Source organism: Anomaloglossus baeobatrachus, chromosome 1 (genome assembly GCF_048569485.1).
Source record: "Anomaloglossus baeobatrachus isolate aAnoBae1 chromosome 1, aAnoBae1.hap1, whole genome shotgun sequence".
NCBI lineage: Eukaryota > Metazoa > Chordata > Amphibia > Anura > Aromobatidae > Anomaloglossus > Anomaloglossus baeobatrachus.
Genome location: NC_134353.1, coordinates 742,990,701 through 743,010,219, shown reverse-complemented (window position 1 = coordinate 743,010,219; position 19,519 = coordinate 742,990,701). Strand labels below are relative to the sequence as shown.

The window sequence follows — 19,519 nt, the reverse complement described above, 5'->3', positions numbered from 1 at the left end:
TCGGATGCAATATGCTAATGACACTCCGCTCCCTTCTCAGCTGCGAGCGTGAGCCGAGTGTCATGCAACTGTGATCCGATCTAGTAATCACAGCACAGCTGCAGAGGAAAGGGAGGGATTAATCTCCCCATCTCCTCCATTATCAGCCCGTGTGTATATTGCACTGCACTTGGATGACATCAAAGTGCAGTCTGATATTTCACTAGCACCCATAGACTTGCTATGATTTTTTCCTCATAAAAACCAGTCCAATTAGGGCTGAGTAAAAACTCGCAGCTGTGAGCTGCTCCATTGGCTTAAATGGGACCGAGTGCAATGGGAGATTTTCTCACTGCACTTGTTCGAGTCATATGTCAGTGTGACTCTGCCCTAAGTATAATTCTCCTGCTTTAATTCACATAATATTCTGACAACATTATTCCCAGAAACCTGCTGTGAGTCAGAAATGCATCCAGGCATCTTCCTCATGCTGTTCCCATTCAGTTTCAGCACTTTTTCATCCATTGCAGCATTTTTACAGCACTCCCAGACCTACTTCCAAAGTCCTCCAGAAAATTATTTGCATTTCTCATTGACTTGCATCAGGTTTATTATTTGGTACATGAATAATATAAATTATTCTGCACAAAGAATCCTAACCTGAATATTTTACTATTTGCCAATCTCTAGTGCTGATGTAAAGCTGACATGTGGGAAGTTATTTAGTAATTATTTTGTGTGGTATATATATATCTGGTTTAAAGGGAACCTGTCACCATATTTGGCGACTATAAGCTGCGGCCACCACCAGTGGGCTCTTAGATACAGCATTCCAGAATACTGTATATAAGAGCCCAGGCCACTCTGCATAACATAAAAAACACAAAACACTTTTATAATATTCACCTAAGGGGGTGCTCCGGTCTGATGGGTATCGCTGGTCCGGCGCGTCCTCTCTCCAATACGGCATCTCCTCTCTAGAATGCTGTATATAGGAGCTTGTTGGTGGTGGCCGCAGGTTATAGTTGCCACATCTGGTGACAGGTTCCCTTTAAAGGCATAAAAGTTCAAAGTTTGAAAATTGTGACATTTTTGAATTTTTTGCCAAACTTTGTATATTTTACTAGATAAATACAAAATGTCAAGAAAAAAAACAGTCTCAGAATCACCGGGATCCATTGAAGCGTTCCAGAGTTATAACCTCATAAAGTGACACTGGTCAGAATTGTAAAATGAGGCTTGGTTAGGCTGCTTTCACACATCCGGTTTTTGCCGTCCGGCACAATCCAGCGAATACCGGATAAAACCGATCCGGCGCCGGATGCATTTTTTTCCTCATTGAATTGTATTAGCCGCTTGATTGTGCCTGATGCCCTTGCGTGGCATCCGTTGTGCGCCAAAATGTCTGTCTGGCTGCTGGAAAGGACGCACAAAGGAACATTTTTTGTCACCGGCAAAAAACGCACCGCACCGGATCCGGCGGCGTGTTGTAAAATGAAAGCCTATGGGCGCCGGATCCATCGTAATGCGCCAAAAAACGCATTCCACCAACATATCCGTTTTTTTTTAACTGAGCATACTCAGATAAGATGTAAATTCCTTTCTGGTTAGAAAATCTATCTCTCTCTCTGTCTCTCTCTCTGTCGGTCTCTCTCTCGCTCTCTGTCGCTCTTTGTCTGTCTCTCTCTCATACAGCACAGCTGTCACAAAGCTCCCGTGGCTTTTCCTGCTTTGAAAATGCAGGCCACTCATTATTCCATCTCGTATTCACTGCTTCCCCGCCCACCGGCGCCTATGATTGGTTGCAGTCAGACGTGTTCCCCACACTGAATGACAGCTGTCTCACTGCAACCAATCACAGCTGCCCAATTTTGATACCAGCCAAAGTAAAGCCACTCAGCTGAGGGCTGGCATTCTCAGGATGGGGAGCCCAACGTTATGGGGAGCCCCCAGCCTAAAAATATCAGCCAACAGCCGCCTTGGAATGCTGAATCCATTAGATGCGACAGTCCCGGGACTCTACCCGCCTCATCCCGATTACCCTGATGCAGTGGCAATCGGGGTAATAAGGAGTTAATGGCAGCCCATAGCTGCCACTAAGTCCTAGCTTAGTGATGGCAGATGTCTATGACACACACCCCATCACTAAAATGTAGTGAAAGTAAATAAACACAAACACCGAAAAAATTCTTTATTTGAAATAAAAGACAAAAAAACACCCTCTTTCACCACTTTATTAATCCCCCAATACCCCTCCAGCTCCGGCGTAATGCACACGTGCTCCCACGACCTTTTCAGCTCTGCTACATCGGAAGCTGACAGGAGCGGCAGTAGAACACCGCCGCTCGCTGTGAGCTCCATGGAGCAACTGAAGTTAGCCGCGCTGTCAGCGGTGACGTCACTCAGGCTACCTGCTGCCACAGCTGGATTCTCGGTACAAACTGCTACAACGGGTCCGTCTCATCAGTTTTACCACAATCTGTGCCGGATCCGTTGCATCAGGCACAAACCGGATTGTGCCTGACGGAAAAAACTGGATGTGTGAAAGCAGCAATAAAGTGACTTGGGTCTTAAGGGGTTAAAATTAACTTTGTTCATAGAAAACCCCTTTCCTTTCACTGATATTAGTTTATATAATATTATATTCTGCCATCGCCAGACACATATCACATAGGACTGCTGTCACCATGGAGCCATTAGTGAGTATAGGCGCACATTTCCATTGTTAATGTTTGCGGCTCTCGGCGCCCGCCAGCCTTCCACCATGGCCGCCTCAGACCTCGCACATTCCACATACGCGTTCGCAGTCGCCGGCTTTCTGTCAATATTTGTCCAGGTGACAGCAGTGTTACCTCTGCTGCGTCATGACGTCACTGCGCGTCTGTCTGGAGGCTCCATAGCTCCGCCCACTGCTGCTGTAGCGCTGAGAGATATTACCCAGCATTCCGCGGGGCCGCTGCTGGTCAGGTAGCAGTCGCTGTGGTGCGGGCAGAGGTGAGCGGACGCTGCTGGTGGCGGCTGCAGAGGACTACACGAGTGGGAGCTTACCGCCATGAACACCATTAAGAACGTGCCTGCCCGGGTGCTGAGCCGGCGCTCCGGACACGGCTTGGAGGCTGAGAGGGAGCAGTTTGATAAGAACCAGGTGAGGCGGTGTGACCTGGCGTGGAGACAGATGGGTGTGTGACCGAGGCCAGGGCAGCCCAGTGTGTGGCGCCTGCAGGGGCGGGAGAGCATGGGCAGCAGGGCTGTATGGGGAGAGCGGCACCGATCGGCCCGCGGAGCTGAGCACTTCTGGGGATGTCACTCGGCTCTGCTACATCAGCACACATCACTGGAGGCAGCGGAGTCCGCATGGTGGAGGCTCTCCGTGATGGAGGCTGGGACGTGATGGGGCCACAGCCAACACCTGCAGCCGCCTGTGCTTCCTGTGCATGTCCCCGGTTTCCCTTCAGTCTGAGGACCTGCAGTTATACAGGGTATTGGCGTCCTGGGAACTCTCCACTGTAACTTAGGCTGTAAGCTTCTTTGTAGGTAAAGGCGGTTTGTACAGCGATGTGGTATATGTTGGTGCTATGTATGCAAAAAATTTAACTTTCTGCTAAAAGTTCATGACCTAGCATTGCAGATTATTGTAAAATTACATAGGTCAGCGTCCGTCCATGCACTGTGCAGATGTGCTGCCATTAGTGATGAGTGGGCACTACCATATCATGGAAGCTCAGCGTCCGTCCATGCACTGTGCAGATGTGCTGCCATTACTGATGAGCGGGCACTACCATATCATGGAAGCTCAGCGTCCGTCCATGCACTGTGCAGATGTGCTGCCATTACTGATGAGCGGGCACTACCATATCATGGAAGCTCAGCGTCCGTCCATGCACTGTGCAGATGTGCTGCCATTAGTGATGAGCGGGCACTACCATATCATGGAAGCTCAGCGTCCGTCCATGCACTGTGCAGATGTTCTGCCATTAGTGATGAGCGGGCACTACCATATCATGGAAGCTGAGCGTCCGTCCATGCAGTGTGCAGATGTGCTGCCATTACTGATGAGCGGGCACTACCATATCATGGAAGGTCAGCGTCCGTCCATGCACTGTGCAGATGTGCTGCCATTACTGATGAGTGGGCACTACCATATCATGGAAGCTCAGCGTCCGTCCATGCAGTGTGCAGATGTGCTGCCATTACTGATGAGCGGGCACTACCGTATCATGGAAGCTCAGCGTCCGTCCATGCACTGTGCAGATGTGCTGCCATTACTGATGAGCGGCCACTACCATATCATGGAAGCTGAGCGTCCGTCCATGCACTGTGCAGATGTGCTGCCATTACTGATGAGCGGCCACTACCATATCATGGAAGCTCAGCGTCCGTCCATGCACTGTGCAGATGTGCTGCCATTACTGATGAGCGGCCACTACCATATCATGGAAGCTCAGCGTCCGTCCATGCACTGTGCAGATGTGCTGCCATTACTGATGAGCGGGCACTACCATATCATGGAAGCTCAGCGTCCGTCCATGCACTGTGCAGATGTGCTGCCATTAGTGATGAGCGGGCACTACCATATCATGGAAGCTCAGCGTCCGTCCATGCACTGTGCAGATGTTCTGCCATTAGTGATGAGCGGGCACTACCATATCATGGAAGCTGAGCGTCCGTCCATGCAGTGTGCAGATGTGCTGCCATTACTGATGAGCGGGCACTACCATATCATGGAAGGTCAGCGTCCGTCCATGCACTGTGCAGATGTGCTGCCATTACTGATGAGTGGGCACTACCATATCATGGAAGCTCAGCGTCCGTCCATGCAGTGTGCAGATGTGCTGCCATTACTGATGAGCGGGCACTACCGTATCATGGAAGCTCAGCGTCCGTCCATGCAGTGTGCAGATGTGCTGCCATTACTGATGAGCGGGCACTACCATATCATGGAAGCTCAGCGTCCGTCCATGCAGTGTGCAGATGTGCTGCCATTACTGATGAGCGGGCACTACCATATCATGGAAGCTGAGCGTCCGTCCATGCACTGTGCAGATGTGCTGCCATTAGTGATGAGCGGGCACTACCATATCATGGAAGCTCAGCGTCCGTCCATGCACTGTGCAGATGTTCTGCCATTAGTGATGAGCGGGCACTACCATATCATGGAAGCTCAGCGTCCGTCCATGCACTGTGCAGATGTGCTGCCATTAGTGATGAGCGGGCACTACCATATCATGGAAGCTCAGCGTCCGTCCATGCAGTGTGCAGATGTGCTGCCATTACTGATGAGCGGGCACTACCATATCATGGAAGCTCAGCGTCCGTCCATGCAGTGTGCAGATGTGCTGCCATTACTGATGAGCGGGCACTACCATATCATGGAAGCTCAGCGTCCGTCCATGCACTGTGCAGATGTGCTGCCATTAGTGATGAGCGGGCACTACCATATCATGGAAGCTGAGCGTCCGTCCATGCACTGTGCAGATGTGCTGCCATTACTGATGAGCGGGCACTACCATATCATGGAAGCTCAGCGTCCGTCCATGCACTGTGCAGATGTGCTGCCATTACTGATGAGCGGGCACTACCATATCATGGAAGCTCAGCGTCCGTCCATGCACTGTGCAGATGTGCTGCCATTACTGATGAGCGGGCACTACCATATCATGGAAGCTCAGCGTCCGTCCATGCACTGTGCTGAGTGGCCTTCCACGCACTGTGCAGATGTGCTGCCATTACTGATGAGTGGGCACTACCATATCATGGAAGCTCAGCGTCCGTCCATGCACTGTGCAGATGTGCTGCCATTAGTGATGAGCGGGCACTACCATATCATGGAAGCTCAGCGTCCGTCCATGCACTGTGCTGAGTGGCCTTCCATGCACTGTGCAGATGTGCTGCCATTACTGATGAGCGGGCACTACCATATCATGGAAGCTCAGCGTCCGTCCATGCACTGTGCAGATGTGCTGCCATTACTGATGAGCGGGCACTACCATATCATGGAAGCTCAGCGTCCGTCCATGCACTGTGCTGAGTGGCCTTCCATGCACTGTGCAGATGTGCTGCCATTACTGATGAGTGGGCACTACCATATCATGGAAGCTCAGCGTCCGTCCATGCACTGTGCAGATGTGCTGCCATTAGTGATGAGCGGGCACTACCATATCATGGAAGCTCAGCGTCCGTCCATGCACTGTGCTGAGTGGCCTTCCATGCACTGTGCAGATGTGCTGCCATTACTGATGAGCGGGCACTACCATATCATGGAAGCTCAGCGTCCGTCCATGCACTGTGCAGATGTGCTGCCATTACTGATGAGCGGGCACTACCATATCATGGAAGCTCAGCGTCCGGCCATGCACTGTGCTGAGTGGCCTTCCATGCACTGTGCAGATGTGCTGCCATTACTGATGAGCGGGCACTACCATATCATGGAAGCTCAGCGTCCGTCCATGCACTGTGCAGATGTGCTGCCATTACTGATGAGCGGGCACTACCATATCATGGAAGCTCAGCGTCCGGCCATGCACTGTGCTGAGTGGCCTTCCATGCACTGTGCAGATGTGCTGCCATTACTGATGAGCGGGCACTACCATATCATGGAAGCTCAGCGTCCGTCCATGCACTGTGCAGATGTGCTGCCATTAGTGATGAGCGGGCACTACCATATCATGGAAGCTCAGCGTCCGTCCATGCACTGTGCAGATGCGCTGCTATTACTGATGAGCGGGCACTACCATATCATGGAAGCTCAGCGTCCGTCCATGCACTGTGATGAGTGGGCACTACCATGCTCGGGTGCTCAGTATTGGTAACCAGCAGTTGAATGCTTGGACGGACGCAATTCAAGTACCGAGTATAATGGAAGTAATTAGGGAACTCGAGTAATTTTAAGCTATATGCACACGTGTTGTTTTTTTATTTTTTGCATGTTTTTCATGTGTCTTTCCTTGTTTTAATAACATCAATGAAAAAAGTATTCCAGCAAAGTCTATGACAATCCTGACTTACTGTGCCCACGCTGCTTATTTTTTCTTGCATTTTTTAAGTCTAAGTTCACACAGGGCGTTTTTTGGTGCGTTCTGAGGTCACAAAGATGCACCTAAGTTAAATGTATGCATTTCCTTCTCCCAGCAAAGTCTGAGATTTCTATTTTTCTGTCTACACAGTGTGCTTTTGTTTGCTGTGCTTTTGAAGACGCACCCAAAATGCAGCATGTCAATTCTTTTTGCGTTTTTCCAGCGTTTTTGAGCTCTTCCAGTCAATAGATGTGATTTAAAAAACGCATTGGTAAAAATGTGTCAAAAACACATTTTTGGGACAAAAATGCTGAATCTTTGTGGTAAAAAAAAGCCACATGTGAACATACCCTTAGGCCCTGTGCGCACTGGAAAATGGAATTTTCTCAAGAAAATTCCGCAGGTATTCAAAGATTACCGCACCCGCGGTAAAAAACTGCGGCAAACCGCACCCGAAAACCGCATGCGTTTTACCGCGGTATTGTTCGCGGTATTGCCGCGTGCGGGTTGGGATGTGCTTTATTGCATTCAATGCAATAAAGCACATTGAAGAAAAATAAAAAAAAAGTCATTTCATTCTGAGATAGTAGATAGATAAAGAGACAGAAGAATAGACAGAGGACAGATCGCTGCATTTCCCACGGTCGGCAGTGAGTTCACATTACCGGCTGTGGGAAATGACCGGTAATTACCTCTGCTGTCTCGCTCCGAGGCTGCAGAGGTAATTCAGCGCTGTGTGTCAGTCGCGGCTGGATGTAAGCAGCGCAGGACGCAGGAGCTGTGGATTACGCCGGAGCTTTGTTTCGGGAGGGGTTAATAAAAGGGTGAACGAGGCTTGTTTGTTTTATTTAAAATAAAGGATTTTTCGGTGTGTTTTTTTTCACTTTACTTACGGGTTGATCATGTCAGCTGTCACATAAACGCTGCCATGATCAAGCCTGTAGTTAATGGCGGTGATGCGCCACCATTAACCCCTTTCATTACCCTGACTGCCACTGCTACACGGCGGCAGGAAGAGCCAGGGACACTCCGATACTGCCGCATAATGCATGCGACAGTCCCGGGGCAGCTGCGGCTGATATTCTCGGCTGCGGGAGGGGGAGTGAGGCGGGGGACATTAACCCTACCCCTCTCCCTCCCCAGCCTGAAAATACCGGACCGCCGCTGTGTGCTTACCTCGGCTGGAAGGTAAATATACAGCGGAGCCCACGTGTTTTGTTTTCTATATTTCCATTTGCTTTCTATGTGTGTTTTATGTCTGTGTGTGTTTACTCTCTGCTCCGCTTCCTCTTCCTGTAATGACATCACTTCCCTGCAAAACTGCAGACAAGCGATGTACATTACCGGAGGTAAACCGCGAAATACAGCAGGGAATAACGCAGGAAAACGCAATGAATCGCACAGAATTTGCTGCCTGCGTTATTCCCTGCGGGATTTCACGATTACATGGCAGTCAATGGAGTGAAATCCCGCAGCGACGTGCGGAAAGAATTGACATACAATTGTTTTTGCTGCGGGAATCCCGCAGCAAAACATGCAGCTGTCAAATTCTGCCTAGTGCGCACAGGATTTTTTTTTCCCATAGGTTTTGCTGGTGATTCACTGCAGAGATGTTATGAACATTTTCTGCAGCCAAACATGCAGCAAAACCGCAAAAAATCCGCGGCAAAATCCGGTAAGTGCGCACAGGGCCTTACTGCGTTTCTATAATCCCCTGTAGTGCTTTATCACTACAATGGATTATAGCGCAGCACTTTACCTCTACCCTGCATACAGAATAATGTCTGAGGCTCTCCGTAGCTCAGTAACCTGGGGTTGTCACGGTGACGACCCAGGGTTACGGCAGCGATCGGGCCCCCGTGATCAGATTCCAAGGACCGGATCACGAGGGAGAGGTAAGCAATCACTCTCCCTGCCTTCTGAATACTGTGACCGCGCTGATCACAGCATTCAGAGGGGTAAGCTTTCAGAAGCAGTGCGAGCCGGGTTCCAATAAAACATCAGCCAGAGACCCGGTGGCGATCGCGGACGTACAGCACCTGAACCCCCGCGATCGCCATGACTAAAAGAAAAAGAAAACGCGTTTTTCCTGCCAAAACATGCATTTTATGTACAGAAAAGAAGCACATAAAAAAGCAGTTGGCATATAGCCTTAGGCCCTGTGTGCACTTGCCGGTTTTTGCCGTGGATTTCCCGCAGATTTGCTGCATGTTTCGCTGCAGAAAATGTTCATAACATCTCTGCAGTGATTCACCAGCAAATCCTATGGGAAAAAAAATGCTGTGCGCACTAGGCGGATTTTGACAGCTGCATGTTTTGCTGCGGGATTCCCGCAGCAAAAACAATTGCATGTCACTTCTTTTCCGCACATCGCTGCGGGATTTCACTCCATTGACTGTAATGTAATCGTGAAATCCCGCAGGGAATAATGCAGGCAGCAAATTCTGTGCGGTTCATTGCGTTTTCCTGCGTTATTCCCTGCGGTATTTCGCGGTTTACCTGCGGTAATGTTCATCGCTGCCTACGGTTTGCAGGGAAGTGATGTCATTACAGGAACAGGGAGCGGAGCAGAGAGTAAACACAGAGATCAGACATAGAATACACACACATCACACTCACACACAGACACATAGAATACACATGGAAATCAAACGGAAATATAGAAAAAAAAACCACGTGGGCTCCGCTGTATTTTTACCGTCCAGCCGAGGTAAACACACAGCGCCGGCCCGGTATTCTCAGGCTGGGGAGGGCGAGGGGCAGGGTTAATGCCCCCCCCCTCCACAGCTGAGAATATCAGCCCGCAGCTGCCCCGGGACTGTCGCATCCATTATGCGGCAGTACCGGAGTGTCCCCAGCTCTTCCTGTTGCCGTGATGCGGTGGCAGACAGGGTAATAAGGAGTAAATGGCGGCGGATCGCCGCCACTAAGTCTGGGCTTGATCATGGCAGCGTCTATGTGACAGCTGACATGATCAACCCGTAAGTAAAGTGAAAAAACACACCGAAAAATCATTTATTTTAAATAAAACACAAATAAGCCTCCTCGTTCACCCTTTTATTGACCCCCTCCCAAATACACAGCTCCGGCGTAATCCACGTCCTGCGAAGCTTGCATCCAGCCGCGACTGACACACAGCACTGAATGCAGCCTCGCAGCGAGACAGCAGAGGTAACCACAGGGCATTTCCCACGGCCGGTAATGTGAACACACTTTACCGCTCGGGAGAAATGCAGCGATCTGTGCTCTATCTATTTGTCTCTCTACGATCTATCTCAGAAGGAAATTATTTTTTTTCCCCAATGTGCTTTATTGCATTGAATGCAATAAAACACATGTACCAACCCGCACGCGGCAATACCGTGAACAATACCGCGGTAAAACCGCGGCAAACCACATGCAGTTTGCCGTGTTTCTTTACCGCGGGTGTGGTAATCTTTCAGACCCTGCGGAATTTTCTTAAGAAAGTTCCGTTTTCCAGTGCGCACAGGGCCTTAATATTCAGGAAAAATACTAGAGTTCCCCAGTGACTTCCAATATGCTTGGTACACGAGTCGAGCCCGTCCGAGCGTTCATCTCCTTGTTATGAGTCCCGAGCAGCACGGTAGTGCCCACTCATCACTAGCATCTATGGCTAAGGCTAAGTTCACATTTCCGCTAAAATGTATCAGTCACAATCCGCTGCTCTTGTAAACAGCGGAATCCGTTTAGCGGATTCCGCTGCTCCCTTAGACTTGTATGAGCAGCGGATTGTGACTGATGATGCTGCGTTGCACCCTCCGCCCGACTGATCAGTCGTGGAACGACTGACCGCCGGGCGGGAGGAACGCAGCATGTAACGTTTTTTGAGCAGCGAGATCCGTCGGATTTCGCTGCGCATGCTCTCTGGCTCCCTGCACACGTCACCAGCTTTGGTTGGTTACCCGATATTTACCCTGGTTACGGTGCAAGGAGCCAGCGCTAAGCGGTGTAGGCCCGTAACCAAGGTAAATATCGGGTAACCAAGGTAAACATCGGGTGCTTTGCTGTTACCCGATATTTAGGCTGGTTACGTGTGCAGGGAGGCCGACACTTCCCCGCTCGGCCCCGCCCCCTCCCGCACTCCGCACATGTATGTATGTACACACACACACACACACACCTGTCCCCAGCCATGCAGACAAGCACTGCCACTGACACCCTCGTCTGGCCCCGCCCCCTGCTCGGCTCCGCCCCCTCCCGCACTTTGCATGTGCACACACATACATACATACATGCACATACATACATACATGCACATACACACACTCACTCACACATACACTCACCTGTCCCCAGCCATGCAGACCGCAGCACTTCTACTGACATCCTCAGCGCCTGGCCCCGCCCCCCGCTCGGCTCCGCCCCCTCCCGCACTTTGCATGTGCACACACATACATACATACATGCACATACATACATACATGCACATACACACACTCACTCACACATACACTCACCTGTCCCCAGCCATGCAGACCGCAGCACTTCTACTGACATCCTCAGCGCCTGGCCCCGCCCCCCACTCGGCTCCGCCCCCTCCCGCACTTTGCATGTGCACACACATACATACATACATGCACATACATACATACATGCACATACACACACTCACTCACACATACACTCACCTGTCCCCAGCCATGCAGACCGCAGCACTTCTACTGACATCCTCAGCGCCTGGCCCCGCCCCCCACTCGGCTCCGCCCCCTCCCGCACTTTGCATGTGCACACACATACATACATACATGCACATACATACATACATGCACATACACACACTCACTCACACATACACTCACCTGTCCCCAGCCATGCAGACCGCAGCACTTCTACTGACATCCTCAGCGCCTGGCCCCGCCCCCCACTCGGCTCCGCCCCCTCCCGCACTTTGCATGTGCACACACATACATACATACATGCACATACATACATACATGCACATACACACACTCACTCACACATACACTCACCTGTCCCCAGCCATGCAGACCGCAGCACTTCCACTGACATCCTCAGCGCCTGGCCCCGCCCCCCGCTCGGCTCCGCCCCCTCCCGCACTTTGCATGTGCACACACATACATACATACATGCACATACATACATACATGCACATACACACACTCACTCACACATACACTCACCTGTCCCCAGCCATGCAGACCGCAGCACTTCCACTGACATCCTCAGCGCCTGGCCCCGCCCCCCGCTCGGCTCCGCCCCCTCCCGCATTCAGCATGTGTATACACACACACACTCACACACACACACACTCACCTGTCCTGCAGTCACTGCGGCACTGACGTCCTCAGTGCCACGGCCCCGCTCGGCTCCTCCCCTCCCCCCCGAACTCCGCCCCCCCGCACACAACGGAATCCGACAAAGAATTCTGTTCTTTGTCATCCGTTGTACAGCGTTGAACAGCGCATCAGTCACATGCGTCAAGCGACGCATGTGACTGATACAAATCAACGGAAATGTGAACTTAGCCTTAGTTCACACATCCTGTGTTTTCAATCAGTCAGGTCCGTCAGCAACGGATCAGTCATTTTCAAGATGTCAACTGATGCAACTGATGTGTTTTTCACAGGATTCCTTTCACAGGAATCCTGTGAAAAAACGGATCAGTTGCGTCCGTTACATCCGCTGTGCGTCCGTTTTTTGACGGATCAGTCATGATCCGTCTGTGTTTGGGACAGCCCAGTGGGCGTGCCAAGCATGCTGGGCATGCTCAGTAGAGCATGACGGAATCCTGCGCTGGATTCCGTTGTAAGACGGATTACGACGGAATCCAGCACCATAGACATGCATTACAAGCTTGACGGATGGCGACGGATTCCTGCGCGGCGCGTTAATTTGGACGGCCCGAAAAACGTTACATTCTGCGTTGCTCCCCGCTCGGCGGTCAGTCAAAAACGACGGACCGCGACGCAGCGGATGCAACGCAGGGTCATCAGTCGCAATCCGTCACTAATAGAAGTCTATGGGGAAATACAGGATTCCTGCAAAATATTTTGCAGGATTCCGTAATTCCTCAAGGCTACGGATTGTGACTGATGCAAAACAAAGGAAGTGTGAACTTAGCCTATGACATCTCTATACCAAAATGGGGCGTTTATGAGAGATGCTTTACCGACCTTCTGTGAACTCGATTTCCCAGTTCCTTAGGGTGGTCTATGGAGGTTTGACCTGTGGTCTAGCACGACTACCCACTACCAATGTGGTATGTGATGGGGCTGACATTCTGCACTAAGTGTTGTTTACCCTGCCCCCTCTCCCATTGGTCACCTGTGCTGTTATTGGAGCTGCGACTCATCCACTCCAAAGGGATAAAGCTACTAAAAGTAGAGTTGGATCTGGTAACCCATGATGAGGACCTGGCGAGTGCGGATCCTTACAATCGGTCAGCAGAGGAGCCAGCCGTCAGACTTCCCTGCTCGAATGTTGACGTCATCAATTTTAAAGAACAGGAGAACAGTTCTATAAATTTTAGGTTATACACATACTCTAAATGTAAAAATAAGCGTGTAAAATATGATGGTCTATAGATTTCAGTTAATGTTATTGATGGCAAGCTTTTAAGGGGATGTCCAGGACTAGCCTATCCATACTGGGATCTGACACCCAGCGCCTCACCGATCTGATATTGACCAGGTTAGTCCTGGACATCCCCTACAAACGTTCCATTCACAGTTACTGCAGACAAGTCCACTAAAGGGTTTTCCAACTCCATTTACAAAGCGTCATTGCAACATCACTTCTAATGATTGTTATTAGATATCTGTGTGATGATTGCAAAACAAATACACGGCTGGTGTTTTTTGTTTTTTTTTTGGTCATATGCTACTTTAGTGTAATGTTTAAAGCGAAATTACTGATTGCTAATATATGATACACCTTGTACATCCGGCTGATCGGGGGTGCTGGGCTTCTGATCATAACCTATTAGTTTTCATATTAATATGCATTTGCTTGGACCTGAGCGCCTCCTTACATTGATAGGTCATGTCTAGAGGGCACGGTATTCTTGTCTGTTTTGTGATCACAATCTGGTATGTGCACAATGCATTATGTGCAAAAATGCAGAAAAGCAGCTCATCTGAACAAAAGCCTGAGTGCTGCTATGTGTTCATGTCTGTGGCCGGGTGACTCCCTATAATTAATACTTATTGCGTGAACAGAGCCTTACAGAGGACCGGTCTCATGTGCCGACTAAGAAAACATTGTTGGCTTCACTCAGGGATGTCGAATGTGTCTATTGAAAACTATGGAGAGACTAAAAGTTGGAAGAAAACTACATAAAAAAACTGCAATACATATATTAAAAACCTGTGTAATATGCACTGTGTGAATAAGTCCCAAATAACTTGTATACGAAACTCAGTGATGTAATTATAGACTCCCTTTTCCACCTGTCCAAAGCGGGTGCCCCTCCGGGCCCTGCACACCTTACCAGCGGTTCACTTGCCTACCTTTTAGATGGGGTTTCTGGATCCTTTTCATGTTTTGCTTTCATTGCTTTCCCAGCGTTCACGGCAGACTCTACAGACGCAGTGTGAATTCAGCTGTATTTGTTTCCCACGCTGCTCCCTTACAGTCCACATTTATTAACTAATTGTCCTATTAACTCCACGTCAGTGGGAAGTTCAGCAGGTCATTAACGTGGTAAATTCTTGTGGACTAAGAAGTAAGGTTATGTAGTGAAGCAGAGCACTTTGGTAGTCAATGGTGTCTAGTGACACCATCGGATATGTGTGTGTGTGTATATATGTGTATATATATATATATATATATATATATATATATATATATATATATATATATATATATATATATATATATATATATATATATATATATATATATATATATACGTTTATGCCAAAGCTATAGTACGGTATATATATCTATAGCTTTGGCAAAAATTAAGAGACCACTTCCAAATTTTCAGTATTTCAGATTTTTCTCTTTATAGGTATATTTTTGAGTAAAATGTAAATTGTTCTTTTATTGTATAAACTGACAACATGTCTCCGAATTTTCAAGCAATAAATTTTGTATTTATTTTCTAAAAATGAGAAATTGTCAAAATGACAAAAAAAAATAAATGCACAGCTTTCAGACACCTCAAATAATGCAAAGAAAACAAGTTAATCATTTAGAAACAATACTAATAATGTTTTAACTCAGGAAGAGTTCAGAAATCAATATTTTGTGGAATAACCATGAATTTTAATGACAGCATTCATGCGCCTTGGCATGCTTTCCACCAGTCTTTCACACTGCTTTTGGGTGATCTTATGCCACTCCTAGTGCAATAATTTAAGACGTTTTTGTTTGTTTGATGGCTTGTGACTATCCATCTTCCTCTTGATTACATTCCAGAGGTTTTCAGTGAGGTTCAGGTCTGGAGATTGGGCTGGCCATGACAGGGTTTTGATGTAGTGGTCCTTCATCCACACATTTATTGACCTAGCTGTGTGGCATGGAGCATTGTCCTTCTGGGAAAAAAACTGTCCTCAGAGTTGGGGCACATTGCCTGAGCAGAAGGAAGCAACTGTTTTTTTTCCAGGATAACCTTGTATGCAGCTTGATTCATACGTCCTTTGCAAAAAATTTAATCTGCCCAATTCCAGCCTTGCTGAAGCATCCCCAGATCAGCACCAAATTTCACAGTGGGTGCAAAACACTGTGGCTTTTACGCCTCTCCAGGTCTCCGTCTAACCATTAGACGACCAAGTGTTTGGCAAAGCTGAAAATTTAGGTAAAGAAAATTCAACAAACATCTTTGCGAAGAATGTATGAATCAAGCCGCATACAAGGTTATCCTGGAAAAACAGTTGCTTCCTTCTGCTCAGGCAATGTTCCCCCAACTCTGAGGACTGTTTTTTTTTTCCAGCAGGACAATGCACCATGCCACACAGCTAGGTGAATCAGTGTGTGGATGAGGGACCACCACATCAAAACCCTGTCATGGCCAGCCCAATCTCCAGACCTGAACCCCATTGAAAACCTCTGGAATGTAATCAAGAGGAAGATTGATAGTCACAAGCCATCAAACAAAGAACTGCTTACATTTTTGCGCTAGGAGTGGCATAAGATCACCCAAAAGCAGTGTGAAAGTCTGGTGGAAAGCGCCAAGAGGCATGAACGCTGTGATTAAAGATAATGGTTATTCCACAAAATATTGATTTCTGAACTCTTCCTGAGTTAAAACATTATTAGTATTGTTGTTTCTAAATGATTATGAACTTGTTTTCGTTGCATTATTTGAGGTCTGAAAGCTGTGCATTGTCTTGTTTTGACCATTTCTTGTTTTCAGAAAATAAATACAAAATGTATTGCTTGGAAATTCGGAGATGTCAGTAGTTTATAGAATAAAAGAACAATTTACATTTCACTCAAAAATATACCTATAAAAGAGAAAAATCAGAAAAACTGAAAATATATAATATATTAATATTAGAATTATATTGCACACAGATCTATACAGTGTATATGTAGTGAGCTTTTTAACCTCCTCGTTGCTGGAATAGATTGGCAGACTATCTTTTGAATCAATAAATAAATCTTCACCCTTGCATTCTAAATTTACATTATGCTACGTATTCTTAGTGTCTGTGCTTTGTATCATAGCATTGTCCTATAGAAGTGAAGCCTGTAATTATAAGTTACATTTGCATGGCTTTGAGGGGAAAAATGTTTCTCTGGTTTCAGCCGCCCTTTTATAAGGCTAGCATAGTAAAACGGACTTAAAATTTTCACTAAGGGGTTTAATATGTTTGGGGTCATGTAACTGCTCTTTAAAAGAAATCAGCCATAATCATACCCCCCTCCAATAAAAAGAAAAGAAGAAAAAATCCAATAAAGTCCATTCTTTCAGACTCAGTACTGTAATCAGTGCTTGAATGGATATGAAAATCAAGCAGAAGGACTTCATCTCTATTCCCCGTCCAACGCCGCTCCTTCTGCTTGACTGTTTCTGTTAAAGTAACACAGTGTAGCGACTGTAAGTCAAGCAGTAGGAAGTGGTGCTAGGCAAGGAATAGACCTGGAGTGACGGAGACTTCAGATCTCAAGTTCATTTGCATATCCATTCAAATGTTGATTTCTCAGTAATTGAGACAACAACTGATGATGTAAAGGTAATACTGGACTTGTCTTTGAAAGAGCTTCTTGTGCATACAAATAGTTTGGGAGCTGAAATCCTGCTGAGAGATTCCCTCTAAAGGTGTCAAACATAGCGACAACGACGTCGCTGCTAAGTCAGCATTTTCTGTGACGTAGCAGCGACGTCCCATCGCTGTGTGTGACATCCAGCAACGACCTGGCCCCTGCTGTGAGGTCGCCGCTCGTTGCTGAATGTCCTGCTTCATTTTTTGGACGTTGCTCTCCCGCTGTGAAGCACACATCGCTGTGTGTGACAGCGAGAGAGTGACGAACTGAAGCGAGCAGGGAGCCGGCGTCTGGCAGCCTGCGGTAAGCTGTAACCATGGTAAACATCGGGTAACCAAGAAGCCCTTTCCTTGGTTACCCGATATTTACCTTAGTTACTAGCATCCGCCGCTCTCACGCTGCCAGTGCCGGCTCCTGCTCCCTGCACACGTAGCTGGAGTACACATCGGGTAATTAACCGATGTGTACTCTGGCTAGGAGTGCAGGGAACAGGGAGCCGGCACTGGCAGCGTGAGAGCGGCGGATGCTAGTAACTAAGGTAAATATCGGGTAACCAAGAGAAGTGCTTTCCTTGGTTACCCGATATTTACCTTAGTTACGCTTCCACGCGTCGCTGGGGGCTGGTCACTGGTCGCTGGTGAGATCTGGCTGTTTGACAGCTCACCAGCGACCATGTAACGACGCAGCAGCGATCCTTATAAGGTCAGATCGCTAGTCGTGATCGCTGCTGCGTCGCTGTGTGTGACGCCACCTTAAGGCTTGGATTTCCCCAGGACCTGGTCTCTGCTCAGCACTTCGGGGATTCCATCGAAAAATCTGTTAGCCTTATTGACGTCATGGATTCAGTCAAGGAAACCTCCAGATATTTGGTTATTTTTGTGTACTTGTCGGATAGAAGGTCTCATCGGGTCTGAGCGGGGACAATGGTGTGCATGTAGCCTTTATGCTCTGACCTTCTGTATAGCAATAATACATTTGTTTAGTAGAGGTAGTTTACTCCCTACGATCAATGCACGATACAGACCCTCTAATATATGGTTACTAGAAGTATGGCACTGTAATATGTTGTAATAACATGTTGGTTACAATTTACCCCTCCAATTATATTTTTATGGCTTCTGGCTCCCATCATTGAAGTTATACTGCTCTCATTACTGATGGTATTGTATAATTACTGTTCAGACGTTATTGCCAGTTTATCATTTTAATTATCAGTTTTTTGTTTTAAACCTAGTTTACTGATAATAAATGCATTAGTTAAACATTGAAGAAATTTATTAACCAACAATCTTTATCACTTTGAATATCCTAATCTATGTTTATTGAAAAGGAGGCATGCAAGGTTACAATTATGAAAGATAAAATTGACTAACATAAGCAAATTGGTTTGGGTAAACGTAACAGTATTGATGAACCATCAAATGGAAAGATATATTGCATATTTACTCTATAAAGGTGAAATATCAGAAGAATCAACCACTGATATAAGTACAAAAGACTACTTTACTTTAAAGGCCCAGTCACACTAAGCAACATCGCTGCTAACGAACAACTTTTGTGACGTTGCTAGCGATGTTGCTGTGTGTGACATCCAGCAACAACCTGGCCCCTGCTGTGAGGTCGTTGGTTGTTGCTGAATGTCCTGGGCCATTTTTTAGTTGTTGCTGTCCCGCTGTGAAGCACAGATCGCTGTGTGTGACAGCGAGACAGCAACAACTAAATGTGCAGGCAGCAGGAGCCGGCTTCTGCGGAGGCTGGTAACCAATGTAAACATCGGGTAACCAAGAAGCCCTGTCCTTGGTTACCCGATATTTACCTTTGTTACCAGCCTCCGCCGCTCTCACTGTCAGTGCCGGCTCCTGCTCTGTGCACATGTAGCTAGCTGCAGGACACATCGGGTTAATTAACCCGATGTGTGCTGTAGCTAGGCGAGCAGGGAGCCAGCGCTAAGCAGTGTGCACTGCTCCCTGCTCTGTGCACATTTAGCTGCAGTACACATCGGGTAATTAACCCGATGTGTGCTGTAACTAGGAGAGCAGGGAGCCAGCGCTAAGCATTGTGCGCTGCTCCCTGCTCTGTGCACATTTAGCTGCAGCATACATCGGGTAATTAACCCGATGTGTGCTGTAGCTAGGAGAGCAAGGAGCCAGCGCTCAGTGTGCGCTGCTCCCTGCTCTCTGCACGTGTAGCTCCGTGCGGTGGTAACCAAGGTAAATATCGGGTTGGTTACCGATATTTACCTTAGTTACCAAGCGCAGCATCTTCCACGCGGCGCTGGGGGCTTGTCACTGGTTGCTGGTGAGCTCACCAGCAACTCGTGTAGCCACGCTCAA

General features: G+C 47.9%; 1 protein-coding gene across 1 annotated transcript in view; it reads left to right on the top strand.

Annotated features, from left to right (window-relative positions):
- The first annotated feature begins 2,912 nt into the window (after positions 1-2,912).
- Positions 2,913-19,519, top strand: part of HIP1R (huntingtin interacting protein 1 related) — a 291,478-nt gene continuing 274,871 nt past the window's right edge. Inside the window, exon 1 of the mRNA XM_075323022.1 lies at positions 2,913-3,124. Within this exon, the coding sequence (XP_075179137.1) occupies positions 3,032-3,124 (93 nt within the window). The 5' untranslated portion in view covers positions 2,913-3,031. The remainder of the gene's footprint in view (positions 3,125-19,519) is intronic.